This window comes from Argiope bruennichi, chromosome 4 (genome assembly GCF_947563725.1).
Source record: "Argiope bruennichi chromosome 4, qqArgBrue1.1, whole genome shotgun sequence".
NCBI classification, from domain to species: Eukaryota; Metazoa; Arthropoda; class Arachnida; order Araneae; family Araneidae; genus Argiope; species Argiope bruennichi.
Window position 1 is genome coordinate 127,317,643 of NC_079154.1, and position 21,409 is coordinate 127,339,051.

Consider the following 21,409-nt stretch of genomic DNA (forward strand, 5'->3'; position numbering starts at 1 on the left):
GACAACAAATAAAGAAGTTAGTTTTTTTATTAATGAAGAAGAAGAAATTATTTTTTATTAATGAATTTGCTTAAACATTGGAGCCGATTTTTGACATTTTTACTATATTAATGGATGGCAATGATATTGGTAGAGGTTGACTGATTTGTTAAAAGTAATTTTTTTCATTCTTTTTTCTGTCAGGTGACCCATCTACAAGGCATATTATTTGTCAAAATTAATTACTAATAGGAATTTTATTTTTTAAATATCATCCAGAAACGCTAATAAGAATTCCTAAACGCTGGATTCCGAAAATAAAACGAAATGCGAAAACCGAATTTCATTCATATGAAATGATGTGAAAATGCAAATTACTTGTGTACTGACATATTCTCTTTACTTTAAATTCACTGATATGTAAATTTTTGAATTTATAATACTACAATTAAGAGTTTGACCTCGAAACACAATTGAGAAATCGAAGCATATTTTAACTGTATTAAGTACTCGTAAATGAATAGATTAAAACACTTGTAAATTTCAAAACCATTTCACACGTGTTCACATAAATGAAAGGTGTCATACAGACTGCTAGCTATTCCCCGAAGACAGTGTCACTTTCTATTCAGTTGTCATGACAACGAAGGCTTTTGTCTTCAAGAACGTGCTAGAGTTTTAATCAATGCAGTAACCTTCAAAGTTCGCAGCTGCGTTTAGCGCCCTCCTTTCTGTGTTTCTACGACATTGATCACGATTCTACTGAAATGTTCTGTAATTTTGTCACCAAATGATTTGAGGCATCCATACACTTATCTCTTCACACCAAGACGATGCATTTTAATTTGCAGAGTATAAAATTGAATACTATTGGCAATACTTTTTAAGCGCAAAAAATATTCTTTATTAAAAGGAGAGAGTCAGAACATTAAAAACTAAGCTTTGGAATAAAGAATATTATTTAATGTTTTCATAAACTGTTAATTATGCGATAAAAATTCAGTTCGCATAGTAATTTTATTTCTATTATTTTCATAATTCATTCCAAATGATTTAGTGCGATTATGAAAATAATAGAAAAATGAAACAGTTAAAAAAAGCGATTCATTATTTGGAGAGAAGGAGCTTGCTTTATTGGTTGTTTACGTGTACTATCATTAGTAATTTAAAATTAGAATTAGCTAATTATGGAATATAAATTAAGATCCGAAGGTAATTCGAAAATAGATTCATGGGTTAATAAATATTTCATAACAGCATGGACTTTGAAGACGCAAAATTATAAAAATGCACATGACAAAAAAAAAAAAAAAAAAAAAAAAAAAAAAATCACAAAATATAAACAGGAAATGGACAAAACTGTAAGATGAGAATAAATTCTGGTTACAAAACTACTAAATATGAAAACTGAAAGAAAGGAGAAAAAGAAAGAAGATGAAAGAATCAGAAATAAGAGAAGAAAGTATTAACAACAATTAAAAAAAAACTCGATTAGATTTTTAATATTTTAATGTACCGAATATTTACTTTTTGCTAAATTATTATAGTAATTTTCTTCTTCTAATTCAGCTTTTCTATTTAGTTATTAATTCGATATCAAATGACAGAAAAAGGAAATGCTCAGAAGTTTATTGTCTTGTAAAAAAGAATAATTATTTTTAAAAGATAAAACAAAATCAAAGGACAATAGCCTTCCTTCCCTCCAAAAAATATAAAAGACAATAACAAAAAACAAAAGAAATATTTTTTTTAAAAAAAAGGTGTACAAAATGGAAAACAAAACTTTTATTGAAAGATATGCTAGAAAGTTTCTGAAAGAACATTCCATCTGTTTGTGTATGTTCTATCGACTAATGTTCAAAATTTAACACGGCTTCACAATTTTTATCCTAACGCTGTGAATAAAATTTTATTGCATTTACATACGTGATATATTACAAACCGACAGAAGGTCGATATCTTGACAGTTTTGGTTTCAAATTTGATTCAGATATACATTATAGACACTAAATCTACGTGGAATTTTACGGACCAAATTTAGGCATCTACTTCTTTACGTTTGTGCTGATCGTGTTCACATATTCGGACAACCGGACAGACATACTTCTTCAGAAATTATTTCGTTCTGAATTTGATAGAAATGCTGTGTAAAGACAATGTACCAAATTTCATACGCCTGTGTGTTATCGTATTTATAGACAGCACACATAATTCCGAAAATGTTTTTCTCTTATTCAGGAATGTCTAAAGTGTGGAAATTAGTCAAAATCCTGAGTTCGACGGTTACAGTACATTCTCTCCGAATACGAGAAAGTAAAGAGAGCTTAACAAATGTGCTAATAAAAAGACTGACCATTATTATTATTACTTACAAGAAAGAAAACTAATAAATTTGTTAATACAGAAATATAAACTGCTTTTGTGAAATAATATTTGCATGTCTTGGCTCTAACAGTAAATAAAAATAGTTAAAAAGCATTTTCATGATGATTTCTGTACTTTTATTAGGCTATTTTGTTGATAATCAGTGAAATATGCTGATTCGTGATTACCGCTCCATCGAATTCTGAGGAATAATCGGTTAGTAAAAAATTAATTCTCAAACTAATAGTATAAATTAATTGCTATGCTACTAAAATACAGTGATATTAGAAGACTGAAAACACTAACATTTACGTCCTGTAAATAGGATACAAAGTCTGCCTTTTATTTAATGAATAACTGAGGGAGGATGTTATACGCAGGATATACTTAATAATTTGTAGAATCAATTAAAAATGGTATTGACTCTTTAGATAAGTTTTTTTTATTTGTTTAGTCAGTACTGCAAGCTTAATTAGTACTTACTTAAGCAGTACTTAAAGAGATAAGAAGTTTTGTTTTTAAATAGTTACATCTTCCGATACTTCATTTTATATTAACTAGAACGATTCCGTCCTTTCTGGCTTTATCGTCTGCATAGTAAGTTTACAATATTCATCGAAAATTAATCTAAATTAATCTGAAGTTTAATTTATCAAAATAAATATAAATCTGAATAATAATTATCGTTTGCAAGAAATTATGCATGAAAAAAATTAATCAAACGATCTTTAATATTCGTAAAAGAGTTTATTTTATACAAACGAATATTTCACGATTCAAGGCATATTGTACAGCAATCGGGTAGATGCGATATTATTTGTTTATTCCATAAAAATTGTTTTATCTCTTTCAAAGAATCAATCACGTGATATTTTTTATTCCATTGGGGTTTTATTCCATTTCTTATCGGTACATCACTAACATTTTATTCCACAACATTACAACACCTACGCAAGAAATAAATTATTCATGGCGATGTGTGGACACAAAAAAAGAAGAAGAAAATATGTCATTTTTATCAGAACTCTGTAATGGAAAAATCCTTCAGACGAAAATGATTAGTCGAAGTATTTGTGTAGGGTATCGTAGAACAGTTGTTCTATTGACTAAAAGTAACATAATCGATTATGTGAATTGCGTGTGGTATGCTCTTGCTGAAAACTTTGGCCCTCAGTGCGATCCATAACAGTATTATGGGAACAGAAATAACTTAGTATTACAGTCCGAAAGGGCAGTAAATGCGAATTATTGAGGGGTATAAAGTTCGAAGAACGTCAATAGATGAAATTCCAATTGCGTGTTTGATGAGAGAAATAACAATTGTAGTTATTGAACTTTTCTGACGTTCGATGACGTCTCTGAGATACAATAAAGGGAGGGGGGCAAGAGGTATGTCTACACCGGTCACTAATCCTGGGATATATCAAGAATAATAAATTTGATTTGTTTTTTAACAACAGATATCATGGAGGCAAAGAGAGTGTAAAGTTTAAATTACTTAAATTAAAATTCCTGTTTGGAAGTTAACCTTGAACTGTTTGGGAGGAGTTCATGGAACTTGCTGTGGTCAGATAATCACAAGGAATAACTCGTCCCATTATCTGCGTATTCGGTAAAGTGGAATACCTTGTGGCGATTGGTATGAGCGGGGATAGAACCTGGGACCTTGTGGTCCGCAGCCCAGTAACTTGACCACAATACAAAAGCAATTGCTCGGGTAGCGTTGCAGTTAACTGGCTTATAAGCTATTCACTACAGACTATCCCTCCAGTGAGTCGAAGGTGAGACGAACGATATGGCTGTTGAGTGGTGATGTATTAGCTGTTGATTCTAATGCGCTTGTACCCATTTGAGTAGCTCCAAGCGTTATGGCGAGGGTGAGTGGTTGCTGTGTCTAGTGAGTCTGACGACTTTGGTTTTGCTGCGTCAAGTGAATCTGACGGCTTTGGTTTGCTGTGGGTAGATGGCGCCACAACAGCTGTACGAAGGTTCATCGTTCGAGGTCACCAATGTGGCGAATTGAGATGAGCGAGGATAGAACCTAGGACCTTGTGGCTCGCAGCCCAGTAACATGACCACGATACAAAAGCAATTGCTCAGGTTGCGTAGCAGTTAACTGGCTTATAAGCTATTCACTACAACCACAATTAATAATATGGTGGTTATAATCCTTGTATTCGGCATTCCGTTATAAGCGTCTAATTCATCTATAAGATGTCACATTAACATACAACGAAAGGATCATCAGTTGGATACAGCAAAATGTAAAATGATCATCAGCTGGAACGACGAAACGAGCTAGAAATCCTTAAATTATTTCTCTCGTATATGAAGCGTAAAGAAAGTTTTGTAATCGTCAAAACATTCAAACATGAGATTTCGATGAATCTCCACGTTTTAGATCTTCCTGAGTTTGAAAAACCTATTTTTGGAAAATGTCTGTCTATGACAAAGATAACTCAAAAACGCTTTGAGCTAGACGAATGAAATTTGGTATATGTGTATGGTCTCAATTCCAAATTTGTAAATTTCTGACAAATTTTGAGCAAAATTATTTTCTGATGAAGTCTGTCTGTCCGGCTGTTCGAAATCAGTTAACACTATAACTACAAAATGATAAGAGATAGACGTAAAAAATTCGGTTACACAGATTTAATTAACATCTATAAAATAAACACCTACCAACAATGGAATTTTTTTCAACAATGGAAAAAAAATAGTTAATAAAACAATTAGAAATACAGGCAAACGATATAATTTATGTTAAAAATCAGATTTTAAAATATTTTTAAAAAATACTTGCCAAAACTCATAAAAAATTCGCATGATTATTAAATTGATATCATGAAAAGATGATTTTTTAAATTATCGGTATAAATATGCTTTTTTTTGCAATAATATTTTCTGAAGTTATTGTGGAAAAACGCCGAAATTCAGGGTTGAATTTTTAATTAATTGAAATTGTAATTAAATTTTTTTTTAAATCCCTCTGGGGTACACATTTTCGATATCTAAAGTATAAATGGGCCAATTTGGTAACTGCAGGTCAAACAACCTGGCTTTTAATGCGCCAGCACACACACACACACACACACACACACACACACACACGTCTTTATTATTTGTATAGATTTATCAAAAAACTTCATTTAAACCATTTCCTTTGATTATTATTGGTCCTGGTTAATTCCAGAAGTCTCGCTACTTTTGTGTATCATAATAATCATCTAAGAAAGACACAAATCCTATTCAACACACAATTTTTATTCCTTTTACAATACATGCGAATCTAATTGGCACAGAACAAAGCTGACACATTTTTACACAGAGGTCCGCTAAATACAGGAAGACGATATATTCTTTCGTATCAAGGCGACATGCAACATCTACATTTGCTCTATATACAACTGCACATTTTATTTACAAAAAGTTCTTCGCACTCTTAGAGGCGCACCCACAGTATTCTTTCCTATAATAAATATATTCCTACCATTTCAGTTCAAACAAGGTATGATTTTAGATTAAATGTCTAAGTTTAATGAATCTTGCTTTTTGAAAAAATCCCCCAAATTAGAGAAAGGAAAAAAATTCCAAATGGATTCCGTTTTATTGTACAAAGACAGTTTGTCAAACACTATATCACTGTTTGTTTTAAATAAACATGTTCGCTTGGAAGAAGATTGACGAAAAAGTGACCTCGGCTTCGGTGGTTAGAGGATTCGAAAGTAGATTGCATCGAATATATACTCGGTATCTAATGACTCAGATCCTTTCCAAAATAGCCTCGCTTGCTTCAAACCAGGGCATAAATTTAACTTTAAAAAAAAACCTGAGATGAAGCTTGTCACTGTTATGGACTGTTTTCCAACTTTTTTTCCCAGTTTTAAAAGAAAAGTTTCAATATCTGTATTAGCAACAATTGTATTAATGACTTCAAAATGTTTAGAACTATAGAAATAGTTAAATTCCATATGTTTGTACTTCATTAATATTTTGTACCGTAATAAATGTTAATTGTGTTCTTTCCTACTTGGTATTTTTTTTTCCCTGGCATACCTGTTAAATTCGAACAACTGAAATTTTGCAACAAAAGTATTTGAAATTTGCCCGTTTAGGCCTTCTTCCCATAAGAGAACAGATCACTATGATCAGACAAATTCAGATTGTTCTCTCCAGCGGTAAATATCATCCTCCCGCTGGTGTGGAAGTTTGAAGAGGGGGTGCCAGCTCAGGTGTCGTCCTCATTACCTGACCGTGGCTCACAATTGTAACTCAAAATAGCCCAAGTGCTCCTTTAAAACCGGAAGTTAATATAACAACCAACCAACCAACCAGCGGTAAATATCGAAACTAAAACAGTGACAGTGATTCTGTGAAATGACTCAAATTTACATAATTTGAAGCCTGGTAAAAGGAGGTAGAAAAAAGCGATGGAAAATTTCGTATTGTGGCACTCTTTTTCCAAGTGAACAATATGCTGTCCAGAAAAAAGAATAATACTTCAAAAAAATATAATTTATAGCTAAAAACTAATTAAACAGAGAAAAATAAGTGATCCAAGAAACAATTCATGTCGATAAAAACTTAAACAACGAGAACAAAAAATTTTATGCTGTTTACTTTCATTATTGTTATGCTGTTTACTTTAATTATTTTTCAGCTGTTTACGTAGGAATGAAGACGATCATTTCACGGTTTTAGTAATTCCACTCAATAGAATCCCATAGGTCTCTGTGTCTCATAAAAGAGCCAGTAATGTTTTTTTCTCTTGAAACCCACAGTGAAAATACGGTTCCAGGGCATAAAGACATCTTTGAATATCATCACGCATGGCTATTTATTTATCAGACCCATTTGTTTTCCTTCATTTCTTTATACAAGGATAAACAGTAGTTATTACATCGGTAGCTGATTCCCTATAATGGTGATACGTCTGACCGGGCTTATTTTTTGTCTGGTGGCGATACATCACAGAATGTCATATGGTGCATTCGAATTCTTTTTCGATGTTGGCCATCAATTGCTCTTCGGTTAGGTCGTAGCTTGGAGTCTTCAAGTAAGGACTTTGGTTGGTGGGAGCTGATCTGAAAAGAATGAAAATAAAATTATTCCCATTAAGGTTAAAAATTGTTTAAAAGTATTTCGTTAAAAAAATTTCTTTACAAGTGTATTTTGATTCAGGTAAATCTGTGGTTCTTAAAATCTAGAAAATTACTAATTTTCGGATTGTTTGCAATTTATAATTATAAATGTTACGTTACGTTTTTGTAAAATTGTAATCTTTTTCATTTCTCTTATATGAAGTAAAAGAAAAGAAAGCATGATGACTGCCAAAAAATTTTACCTTAATATTTTAATGAATGTGTGCATTTTAGATCAACCTCATTGCGGGGGAAAATCAATTGTAAAGTTAAGTAATGAGACCGATTTACAAGAAATTTGGAGAATACTTTTGGAACGGCGCGGAAATACAGAGTTGTCATTAAATAACTTTCCCTGTTTGGCGGCTTCTACAGCTAAAATATTTCATATGAAGTCTGTGAAAAGCATTGGAAAATGAAATCCACAGAAAAAAAATTAGTACCAACGGTTGCCGAAGGAGAAATATTGGCGCTTCTGTGACGTAAGAACGAGGAAATTTGGATATCGAGATGGATTATGTAAAATCCCTAGTGCATGCGTGACAGCAGCGCTATTCATCCCTTGTAAAAAAGCAAGAGCAAACAACTTGTTAGCAGTTTATTCTTGACTATTGATGAATTCTTGACTGTTGTCCGTGATTGACTGCTGATGTGTGCTTAATACGGACCCTACCTTAGGCAGCATGCTTTACTGGTAAAACTGTTCTGCACTAGGCAGTGTCATGCCGTGGCTACTCTTAAACAAACTTGCATGCTTGGAAGCAGAAAATTAGAAGATCTGTTATGAGCATCGAAACCGACAGTTTACACTCAGCTCTGGAGAACCTCATACACCGTATGCAATAGGTTGTAAGCAGAGAGGGTCAGAATATTAAAAATGTCGTACGGCATCCAGGGGAACTTAATATTGAGGAATAAAAAATTATTTTCTGGAAGTTTCATGAACTTATTAATAATTGTACTTCAAAGCGCCAGCACTTTTTCTATCGGCAACTTTTGGTACAAATTTTTTTTTCTGCGAAATTCATTTTCCCATGCCTTCCAATTCTATATATGAAAAGTGGTTTAATTTCGTTCATTCGTTTTAGCTGCAGATGCCGCCAAACAAAATTATATAATGGCCACTCTGTAAAATTATAAACGCAAAAATAAAACATACAGAAATAAATTATATTTCAGGTAGGGGAGGGTTACAGTATTTCGCCTATCGCCTTGAATTAACTTTTATGGCAACTTTAATTTATTTAAAATTTAAACAATAAACCAGGAGAAGAAACAACAATATAAATGTGGGTTATTGCGATTTCTTATGAAGCGTGTATTATTATAAGTTTACGTGTTAAAGCTGTAAGTTGTGGCGAATTGGTATGAGCGAGGATAGAACCTGGGACCTTGTGGCTCGCAGCCCATTAACATGACCACATTACAAAAGCAATTGATCCGGCAGCGTAGCTGTTAACTGGCTTATAAGCTTTCAGCACAGACTCGATATATTTATTTTACAGACACAATATTTATTTTTACAGTATATGAAGGTATATAGAAGACAATATAATGCAAAATTCAACAATTATATGAAAAAAAATGACAATGGGTAAAATTGGCCCTTTTTTTATCGGCTTGTGTGACTTTCATAGCACGGTTTTCTAGGGCATTTTAAACATACAGATTAAGAACTAGTATAAAAATCAACCTATAAATTCTCTCTATATATATATCTTGGTATATTAATATTTTTTATAAATTTTTCAAAATACATTATCACTAGAAAAATTGATTATGTTTGAACATACATATCCAATTCAGTTTAATGTGAACTTTCATCGAAAAACCCTTCTGTACAATTATCTTTATCATTAAAATCACTTTCTGCTTCATTTAAAAGTGTCTGGAGCACTGCTTCATAATAGGATCAGTAAACTGATATTTCGGGCCCCAAGTTTTAGCGCCATCTGCTAAGCCTTGTTTAATCACTGGGACACTCACAGGGAGATGTGGTCTTAGAGACCGCGCTCGAAGAAATAACTGAATTATTTTAAAAAGCATCTGCTGAAATCGGTTGAAAAAGTGCACGTGTATTGAAGGTCACAAAACAGGAAGCTACAGGGTCAATCCATTCAACTGAGCTAAAAATAGAATAGGGGTGATAGAAAATCCATCGCTAGCGGTCTCACAGACCGCACGTCCCCAGTTAAGGGTTAAAATCTTCATTGAATGTATTGGGTGATCCTTAGAGAGTGTTTAGGTGATTCATCACTTGCATGCGGTTAATAGTATCTGAAACTCGAATTTGTGTTTTAGAACGCGTTTTTTTTTTCTCCAATTAATTGAAACCAAAATTTAATACGAACTTCAATTGCAGTCACATACACAGTTTGTTATATTTAAGCCACTGTATTTTTCAGCTATCTCGTTTACATGCTTTTGAAAGTACAAACTGACAGACGGTTGATTCCTCATTGGATTTATCTCACAATTTGATAAGGGTTTATACTATAGCAGTTAAATCTGTGCACCGATTTTTATTCATCAATTTCTCTTCGTTTTATAGTTATCGTTTCAACTTATATTTAGACAGCCGATCAGACAGACTTAAACGATTGTGATGTGCGAGGATAGAACCTGGGACCTTGTGATTCGTAGCCCAGTAACATGACCACGATACAAAAGCAATTGCTCGAGTAGCGTAGCTGTTAACTGGCTTATAAGCTATTCACTACAGACTTATCCCCCCTCCCCAAGACGGATTTTGCACAAAATTTGATAAAATTACACAAATTTGAAATTTGGTACAAAAACCGTATACCAAATTTTATCCTTCCAGCTCAAAGCGCTTTTGAGTAATTTTTGTCGCAGGTAGAGACATTTCGAGCTCAGTAAGGTCTAAAACGTGGAGATTCGTCAAAATCTCGAGTTTGAATTTTTTTTGATGATAACTAAACCTTCTCTATAATACGTATACGGGAAAGTAATAAAATGAACAAAGAGAGTGCCGCGAATAAAGAAGACACAAAACAGTGACGTCTAATCAAGAGATAAAAAATAATCTTCGGAATATATTGCGATAAAATTATTGATTTAATTAAGAATTCATGAAGATTTATATCTCTTGCTTGAAGGGGCGACGTAATCACATTCGATTGCGATGCGGATCAACATGAGAAGCGATAACTCATCTTTTGATCGCGCCACCCGGATAAATTTAGTAGGCTTGAGAAAACAATATTTATAGGAGCAAGGTGATTGGCCTCTTGCTATTCTCAACATTTATTAATCTGTCCAGCTTATTTGTCGTGGTGACCCCAGAGTGCCGTTGTTATGGGTTTCGCCAACGTGCCGAAGTGGATCAAGGACGAACTAAAAATAGAAACAGGTGGTCTGATGAGTTTGTTCCTGAACTCAATGTTATTTCTAGGTTTTTCATCAATAAAAGGAATGTATTTTTCTCAGTGTTTTCCAAAAATGTTCTGTCTGATAAAGATTAGGTGCTAGACCCATTGCCCATTTCATTTAATTTTAAAATCGTGCATAGAAATACATTTTTAAAAATATTTGCTTGTAGCGACAATAGGAAATTAAGTATTACTTATATGTTTAGAAGTAAAATTTGTAATATTTTTCCACGAAAACTTTCGATAGATCTGGCCTTATTTTCCGTATCATGACTTTTTCTGCGCTTTGAACAAAGGCAATGAACATTGATCTTCGTTTGTTTCAAGAATTTAAAAATTTTTGCCTGCAACAAAAGACGGTTACATTGTTGAAGAGTTTTATTGTGAATTGGTTTTATAGATCCGCGCACAGTAATGGCAAAAGAAAATATGTGCACAAATCTATGAAAAAAATGTATTAAATAAATAGTTTGTTCTTACAGAAAGACGCTTTTCAACCTACTGGTTCCTAAAAAATGTATGAAATGTTACCTGCTACAGACGCTATTTGATTATTGTAGCGAATATGTATTCTTTTTCAAGGCATGAAAAATTTTACATAAAATCAAGTTAAATGTTATCTAGAATCTTTAATCACTTTTTTTTGTTTATTGCATTATTGAAGAATTAATATATCTGACTCCTCTAAAAGGGCAGCAATTTTTGGGAAAGAAGCAGAAAATGGAAAATAAATAACTACATGCCAATGTCAGTCACAATGATCAATTGGATAATGCTTTAAAATGTGGTAAAAGTGAAAAAATTCCAGGTTGCATCACAAAAGTTTCGCCGAACTCCGACACTTCGCTTATCTGACTTTTCTATCATTTTTAGGAAAAGATACGGAGAAATTAAATCAAGTAACTACAAATCGATGTCAATGGCAGTTATCAAATGAATAGTGCTTTAGAATGTGGTAAAAGTAAAAAAATAGCATATTATCCTCTTGGCACAAAAGCTTCTCCATCATTCGGCACTTTGCCTATCTTAAACTCCTCTGATAAAACTACAAATTGATGTCAATGACATCGATTTATTTCAGCATTTCTAGGGAAAGGAGTAGAAAAAAAGGAAAACAAATAACTACAAGTCGATGCCAATGACCTTGGGAAGAGTAAACAACTGATTTCTGTTCAGATTTTGAATTTTGCTTTTGCAATCTTTGTAATAAAAGTACAAATTTACATACCTTGAGCAATAAACATAGGTTTTGCAATTAAATTTTTTAGAGAATAGTGGATTTAGATCCAGCCGGTGCATATTACGTGGCCTTTCTTTGACTAACCGATCAATTTAGTTTTTCACTTCAACGCATTTTTAATTTAATCAGTATGCTAATAATTGAGTTTAGTTTAATTTTTCATGTTTTTATTTATATTTTAATATGTATATCACGAGAAAAATGACTAGATTAATAAAATTCTTGAAAAATTAAATAAATTATTATTTACAAGTAAAAGTATTTAATCATTTTAATGCTAATCTTTATAGATCTAAAGAAATACTTAGCTCCAAACAAATAAAATATCATAATTTATACTTTATAAGATTTCCAATTTATCTATATCATTGGTTATGGAAAATAAATAACTATCTAAATAAACAATTAATTGTAAATGTATTTAATAATGATTTTAAAAATTCAATATAAACGTGCACTGTAGCCCTAATATTTTACAATTCAGAGAATTTGCAATGTTTGTTTTTGGAAACAAAGCTATTAACATTTCTTAATGAATCTTCTTCTTCTTGTAGTGTACAGTCGACCATCCTACCACCACTGAATGTATCGACAGGATACATTCAGTATCGACAGGATGAATTCAGTATCGATAGGAATTTTCTTAATTTTTAATGTCTACCAGATTAGTGAAATCTATTTAGTTCGAGAGCATATTAAAAGGCCAATAGTGTGAACATTTTTGAGACAAATTTGAACATTTTCTTACTATTTTCCTCCATTTTCGCTTTTGGAAGATAAGAAAATTTTTATCTTTTAATCTTCAAATCCATTTACTTTTTAATGAGCTATTTTTTCTTTGTAATGGAATACTGAAATAATTTTTAAATAATGGATATAAGAAGTTAAATTCATTTAACTTGTTATATAAAATTTATTTGATTAATTAACAATTCTGGACGTTTCACCAAAGTTTGAGATAAGAAACTGAAATATCTGTATTTTTGTATTTTTGTTTCATCGATATTATATTTTTATCGATATTTTTTTTGTATCGATATCTGTATTTTTGTTTCATCGATAAATTTAGCAAGAATTAATGCTAATCTTTACTAGCAATAAGTGTTGATACATTTCTACCTCAAAATACTTTTTCTAATAATAAAATTTAGTCAATTATTGTTGTGACTTCATTATGTGATAAACATATTAATTAATATTTTTTGATATTTCTGAAGTAATTAAAATTCATAGGTGATAAATAACTAATCATGTACATTTAAAAACATAAGGCCTAAACTATTAAGAGCTAAAGACAAAGAATCTGAAAAACAGCTGCTATAAGCAAAGGAAATATTTAAAATGTTATTAAAAAGAAATACATAAATAAAAAGATATATGTTATTAAAAAGAATTTTATAAAATTCTTTGATATTCGAAACTAACGTTACAAAGTTTATCATTTCTATAATGATCGGAAAACATCATTTCTAAATTAAAAAAATAATTCGCTATTTCTAAGAGAACAGCACTACTGGAATGCTACATGTCTAACAATTTCATACTTGCTTCTCATGGATTTCGGGGCTAATTCCGACTCTTTGCTTGAAAGTAAATCAAGAATTAATTTATGTAAAGATAATAAGGACTTTCAAAAATCAATTATATAAAATGTTTTGTGAACTCATAAGTTTTTAAGATTAAAAATGTTTATTTTCCTCATTTCATGAACAATGAAAGCAGGAGCAATTTTAAGAAAACAATTGAATGAAATTTTAATTCAGTTCAAATACGATGTTCATTACAGACTGGAAATACAAAAAAAAAAAAAAAAAAAAAAAAAAAAAATGAAATAACACAAATTATTTAACAAAACTTCTAGTTTCATGTGATTTTTATCCACATTGGACTTTAAATGTTGAGGTATTTAGTATGTAAAGTATGAAAGTATGTAAAGAAAGGAATGATGAATTACCTGGTTCCCGTCGTGATTTTATAAGCTTCAGGGCTTATGAGACCGAATCTCCACAAGAGGTCGCTTTCTTGATGGTGGAGGATTCTGCCTGCGTATAAAATATACAGATCGATTTTAAAAATCAAATTTTATGACGACATAGATTAAGTAAAGTATAATTTATTGATGTTGATGCATCATTTTTCGGGTAATATGGGGGTGACACTATAAAGAAAGAGAAACATGGATTTTGCTCACGTGTATTACGCAATAATTTCGATCTTTTATTCGTTTATTCATACAGACAATATGACTACATTTAAAGAAAAGTAGGACTGAGCGATAGAGAAAGATCTGGAATTAGAAACAATAACGGGATTATTTCTGTCTGAAATCAAATATAAATACCTTTTTTAGCCCAATTTCAGTGTCAAATTCGCTTTTTTTATATCAGAAACTGGAAAGTCACTTTTCAAAATAATGATAATTATAAATGTATAAAATAGAATAAAAATTGTAATAAAATAAAAAAAATCAATAGCTCATTAATTAAAAATTTATGGAAACATATAAAATTAAATTCATGTACCATTCGAAGCATGATAGTTAAATATACGATGGTTAATTGAGTCTCTTAAACCAATTTAATATCATAAAATATTTCTTCAAGGAGCTGACCGTATATTTCACAAACTATTTCCACACGCAGTATGTGTTAATTTCCATCAGTTTTCACTGGTTCGTTTTTCTAACATCTTTCACTATTTATACAATTAGCATTACAAAAGCTTTTATTATCTGTAAATAACTCGTTTGAAAAAATTTAAATCAGACTCAATCATACATTAGTAAGTAGCAGCTTATAAAATTGGACTGACAAAATAAAATTGGATTTCTGCAAATTATACCATGTTCTTTTCTTAACTTGGGGAAAAAAAGAGAAATCAGACAATAATTAAAGAGATAATATTAAACTTTTAAGCCAGGATTCATTCTATTTTTCATTTCTGACAGCATGATTCGTATTATTTTTGTCATTTAAAGAAATTATATGTTTCCCTCTGTTTGATAGACTCATTTTGTTTTTCTCATTTTTGTTGTGAATCCATAGTAAAATATATTGGAACATAAACAACCTTCAGGAAAAATTTCTGAAAGAAAGCATAAAATGAATAAAAGGAGTTGGATTTTGTTTTGTAACTCTTACTTAATTATAATGAAAGGGAGTGACACAACCGTTAATTTGATGTGGGGGGGGGGTATGTATATTGCATCTGCGATTGCTTTCGTATCACTAAAAAAAATATGCAGATATATCTAGTATTCTACCTACTCCTATTATTTTACAATCATTCTCTTGCCAATATTTTAATTATAACAAAAGTTTAATTAATATTTAATATGCAACAAATATTACAACAACAAATACATAATATATATATATATATATATATATATATATATATATATATATATATATATATATATGTGGGAAGCGCTGACAGATCCCGTATCCTGTATGGCGCCATGCTGGCCATGTTGCGTCACGTCATTAATCACGTGATGCTTTCCCGCCATTATTGGCAGACGAGAGTTAGGCAGAGAGACTGCAAGACGTGCAGCTCACGCTCATGTATCTTTTATGTTCTATGTAGTAATGTTTTGTCCTTTGTACTTTAATCTTAATAAATATATTTCAAATATTAATGCTGGTCGTTGCCTTTTCCCACATTTTTGGGGGCTCGGCCTTTCTCGTGAATACCCCTAGCAAATCCCGCCAAATTGTTGAAAAGCTGTGGACGTTAGTACAATTTAAGACGTTAAATTGATGCTAAGAATTTTGATAAGAGTGGATTTTTGCCGTGGATATTTTAATGGACGTTAGTGCAACTGTGCTGACATATACTGGCTGCTTTAAAAAAAAAGGAACTTTTAAGAGTGAATAATTCGACTGCTCCCAACCAGGTAGGCGCAATTTTTTCCCAAGTTTGTAATTTATAGTACATTTTTCATTCTCCCTTTATTTAATTCTCCCTTTAAATTTTAATCCCGAGTGAATGTGCATTAGTTCTGTTTTAATTCATTACAATGTCTTTAAAACTAGGCGATATTCAATTAATCGCTAACTCCCTTAAATATGCAAAAACTAATTCAGTAAAATTGCTTAACTCTGTGTTAGGTTACAGTAATTTTGACCATTCTTCTCGAAAAAGAATGAGAAATTTTGAAAGATTTGAAAATTTAGATGTAGAAAAACATAAACAAGAGTTGTTGAATAATTTTTCTTTATCTGATTTTATCTCCATTTCTGATTTATTACATTTAGAAGTAAACGAAAGTAACAAAAATGATTTGTGTGAAAATATTTTAAAAGCCCTAAATAATTTAGATGAATTTCAGAACTCGCTAGATATTAGTTTTTTATCGGAAACTGAAAAACCTTTGTCTCCTCAAAAGGTTTCTCAAACCGAAACTTCATCTATTAATAACAGCTCTATGAGTAATACGGGTAATAATTCTTCCTTCCCCATCCCCGTAACTTCAGACGAAACATTAATAAATAACAGTCAGGCATTAATTACTGGCGCCAAAAGGGAATCACTCGAAAATGATCCCTCGAATAAACAAACGATGAATGAAATAAACCTTCAGTTTTGTTTTTTATTACGCGATCTCTGTGGTAGTAGCAGAAACTTCACAGGAAATGATTCCTATTCGATTAAAAGTTTTTTTTATGATGTTGAAGAGAATTTTTCTCTTTTTCCTTCTTTAAGCGAACAACAAAAATTAATCTTTGTAAAGAGATTAGTTTCCGGCGCAGCTAAATCTTTTTTATTCTCTCAAAGAAATCTAAATTCCTATCATGCTTTTAAAAGTGCATTCATTAATGAATTTTCCGATAAAGTAACTTCGATTGAAATACATAAACAACTAGAAAGACGTAAAATGCGCTCGAATGAAACTTTTATGCAATATTTTATTGCCATGCGTGAAATTGCGAATCAGTCTGAAACCCTTATTGATGAATGTTCTGTTATTCAATACACAATAAATGGAATACAGGGTTCTCCTTCTGATAAAATTATTCTTTATGGTGCAAAAAATTATTCTGAGTTTAAAGAAAAATTACGAATTTTCGAAACTATCGTAAGTGCAATGAACGCAAATAATTCAAAGATGTCGTATTCTAGATATGCTAATGACGGCCAAAGACGTGATACAATACATAAAATCCCTGTCCAACAAAGAGAATCAAAATTGAATCTTAGTAATCCGACTAACAGTAAGACGCGTTGTTTTAACTGTAACGATTTTGGACATATCGCAAAGTCTTGCCCTAATCGTAATCGTGGTCCTAAATGTCTTTCTTGTAATTTTTTCGGACATAAATCTTCCGATTGTCATCGTACTACTCGGAATGACAGTTCTACCCCACGGGATAATGTCAACACTTTACATTTATTGCATTCTCCGTCGAATATGCATAAAGAGGTTGTTATTCTTAATAATACACTTTCCGGATTAGTCGATACTGGTAGTTTTTCGACACTTCTCAAACATTCTGCATGGATTAAACTAGGACCGCCGCCGTTGACGAATAACAAGATGACACTAACTGGATTCGGTTTTTCCCAAACTAAAATAATAGGTTCCTTTGAATCTGAAATTATTATTGACAAACAAAGTTTTCCTGTTTTTATTTCTGTGGTACCTAATAATTGTACTACTTATGACCTAATAATAGGTTGCGACGTAATAAATCAGGCAAATTTGACAATTAAACCTGACGGTGTTGTATTTTCCAAAATTTCTAAATCTGATGATCCTGTTGAAACTGACAGTTTTATAATGGCTATTTCTGCCGAAACTCCCACGTTTGATATAGGTCCGAATATTTCTAAACAAACTCGCAATGAGGTTGAACAGATTTTGTTAGCCTATAAACCTAACAAAACTAAAACCACGAACATCGCACTTGATATAACGCTTACTGACGATGAGCCAATTTTCCACTCTCCTCGACGTTTACCCTTTGCCGAACGTGATATAGTAAATGCGCAGATAGACGAGTGGTTAAAAAATGGAATTATAGAACCATGTTCTTCACCCTATGCTAGTCAAGTTGTCGTAGTTCGTAAGAAAGATGGAAAGCATAGAGTCTGTATAGATTATAGAAAATTAAATCGTAAATTAGTTAAAGACCATTATCCACTACCATTAATTTATGACATTTTAGATCGTCTTCAAAATGCTAAAATTTTCAGTACTCTCGATTTGCGTAACGGATTTTTTCATGTGCCGGTAAAAGAAAAAAGTCGTTGTTACACCAGTTTCGTCACAAATACAGGTCAATTTCAATTCCGTTATATGCCATTCGGTTTAAGTTCATGTCCTCCTGTCTTTATGCGATACATAAATGCCGTTTTTCGTGATCTTATTGCAAAAGGCATTGTCCTCCCGTATATGGATGACATCGTCATTCCCGCAAATAATGAATCTGAGGCTCTCGAACGCCTTAACACTGTTCTAAAAGTAGCTCGCGATTATGGACTAGATATAAACTTTAAAAAATGTCAATTTTTGCATAGTCAGATTGAATTTTTGGGTCACGTAGTAGAACACGGCAAATTGCTCCCTTCACCCTCCAAAACTAAAGCCGTTCTTAATTATCCTGAGTTAAAAAATGCAAAAGACGTACAACGTTTTCTAGGTCTTACGGGATACTTTAGAAAATTTATTCCCTCATACTCTACTATAGCAAAACCACTTAGTGATCTTCTTCGTAAGGACAGCCCCTTTCTATTTCAAGCTCAGCAAAAAATTGCGTTTTTACGCTTAAAACAGTTACTTTCTGATAAACCCGTTTTAACTATTTTTAATCAAGGCAGTCCCATTGAAATTCATACAGACGCGTCAATTGATGGCTTGGGGGCAGTCCTACTACAAAAATCCAAAGATAACAAATTCCATCCAGTGTATTATATGTCCAAGAAAACGTCTGACAGCGAAAGAAAATACACCAGCTATGAACTGGAGGTACTCGCCATTGTAGAAGCTCTTAAAAAATTCCGAATTTACATCCTCGGATCACACTTTAAAATTACCACTGACTGTAATGCATTCGTCAAAACGTTAAATAAAAAAGAAATGAATTCCCGCATTTCGCGATGGGCATTATACCTTCAGGATTTTGACTACGAAATAGAGCATCGAACCGGTTCAAAGATGACTCATGTCGACGCTCTTAGCCGAAGCCCATGCTGCATGATCATTCAAGACTGTGTCAATCTTCAAATTTTCAAAGCTCAACAGACAGATGAGCATATTACAGCTATAAAAGCATTACTTCAAAATGCACCTTACGAGAACTACATAGTCAAAAACAACATTTTATATAAGAACTTAGACGGAATCGATTTATTTGTCGTACCTGATGATATGCAGGCCAACATTATTAAATCCTGTCATGAACGAGGCCATTTTGCAGTAAAACGCACGCAGGAAATGTTAAACAAAGAATTCTTTATTCCGAACTTGAAAGAGAAAATTGAACGATGCATACGCAACTGTGTAACATGCATTCTAAATAACAGAAAACGTGGCAAATTAGATGGCACTTTGCATCCACTTGACAAAGACGATACTCCCTTTCATACATATCATATTGATCATTTGGGTCCTCTTCCCAGCACTTCTAAGAAATATAAGCATATTCTGGCGATCATCGATTCCTTTACGAAGTTTGTGTGGCTTTACCCGACCAAGTCCACCGACACCGCTGAAGTTCTCAATAAGCTCGAATGCCAAAGATCAGTTTTCGGTAATCCTTCAAGGATTATTACGGACAGAGGTACCGCTTTCACATCTACGTCATTCAAAGAATATTGTGAACATCAGCATATCACCCACATTGCTATTACAGCTGGACTTCCTAGATCAAACGGTCAGGTAGAAAGACTTAATTCTACTATCATATCTGTACTCTCCAAGCTATCCATAGAAAACCCTGAGAAATGGTATAGCCATGTTGCTTCCGTTCAGCAAATTATTAATTCTACATTTCAACGAAGTATCAATTCTACTCTATTCGAAATTCTGTTTGGAACTAAAATGAAATCTGAGCATGATATAAAAATCCTCTAAATCGTCAACGAAGAGATCCAGTCTGCATTTCTCCAACAGCGTGATGAGCTCCGTAAAGATGCAAAACAACAAATCCTCAAAATCCAAGAAGAAAATCGCCGTACCTACAATCTGCGTAGGAAACATGCTCAAAAATTTCAATTGAATGATCTCGTCGCAATCAAGCGCACTCAATTTGGCCCTGGTCTGAAATTGAAACAAAAATTTCTCGGACCATATAAAGTGATCAAAATTAAAGCAAACGACACATACGATGTTGAAAAGTATGATTTCTTCGATGGACCATCAAAAACTTCAACTTGTGCAGAATATATGAAACCATGGTCCAGCAATATAGAACATATCACTTAAATTTTGTTTCAAAAGAAAACACTGAACACTACTTAAAGAGAAAGAGAACTATTTTCCTTCTTTTTGTGTGTGTATATTTGGACGATATAGACTTTGATTTTTTTTCTCTGTTTATGTTCAACACTAATATTATTTTTATTTTTAGTTAGTTATTCGATATTTCCAGTGCACGCTATTGTATTGCTATATACTTATGCTGTCACGGATGGTATGACTATTTTATTTGTTTTATCTTGTGAATATTTCAATTTTACAAATTATTTTCCTGTATTTGCTGTTTGTTTTATATATTTACTTCATTGTACTGTATACCATAAGGCGAGGTCGCCTATCCTGTCATGATGGCCGATGTGGGAAGCGCTGACAGATCCCGTATCCTGTATGGCGCCATGCTGGCCATGTTGCGTCACGTCATTAATCACGTGATGCTTTCCCGCCATTATTGGCAGACGAGAGTTAGGCAGAGAGACTGCAAGACGTGCAGCTCACGCTCATGTATCTTTTATGTTCTATGTAGTAATGTTTTGTCCTTTGTACTTTAATCTTAATAAATATATTTCAAATATTAATGCTGGTCGTTGCCTTTTCCCACATATATATATATATATATATATATATATATATATATATATATATATATATATATATATATATATATATATATATATATATATATATATATATATATATATATATATATATTTAATACAATAAATATTTTAATTTATCTATGATGCACTTCAATAGATATGAATTATTTAGAATACTTTTCTCACTGGAACATCAGTTATCACCAATCATTAATAAGACTACAAAATTTAGCATGAATAAAAATAGCAGTTATGCATTAGAAAAACGCCATTTC

The 21,409-nt window shown here is 32.1% G+C and overlaps 1 protein-coding gene across 1 annotated transcript in view; it reads right to left on the reverse strand.

The window, feature by feature from the left end:
* Positions 1-5,618: 5,618 nt before the first annotated feature.
* Positions 5,619-21,409, reverse strand: part of LOC129966838 (uncharacterized) — an 80,523-nt gene continuing 64,732 nt past the window's right edge. The window contains exons 5-6 of the mRNA XM_056081426.1: positions 14,071-14,158; positions 5,619-7,427 (exon numbers count right to left, since the gene is read on the reverse strand). Coding sequence (XP_055937401.1) covers positions 7,322-7,427; positions 14,071-14,158 — 194 coding nt within the window. The 3' untranslated portion in view covers positions 5,619-7,321. The remainder of the gene's footprint in view (positions 7,428-14,070; positions 14,159-21,409) is intronic.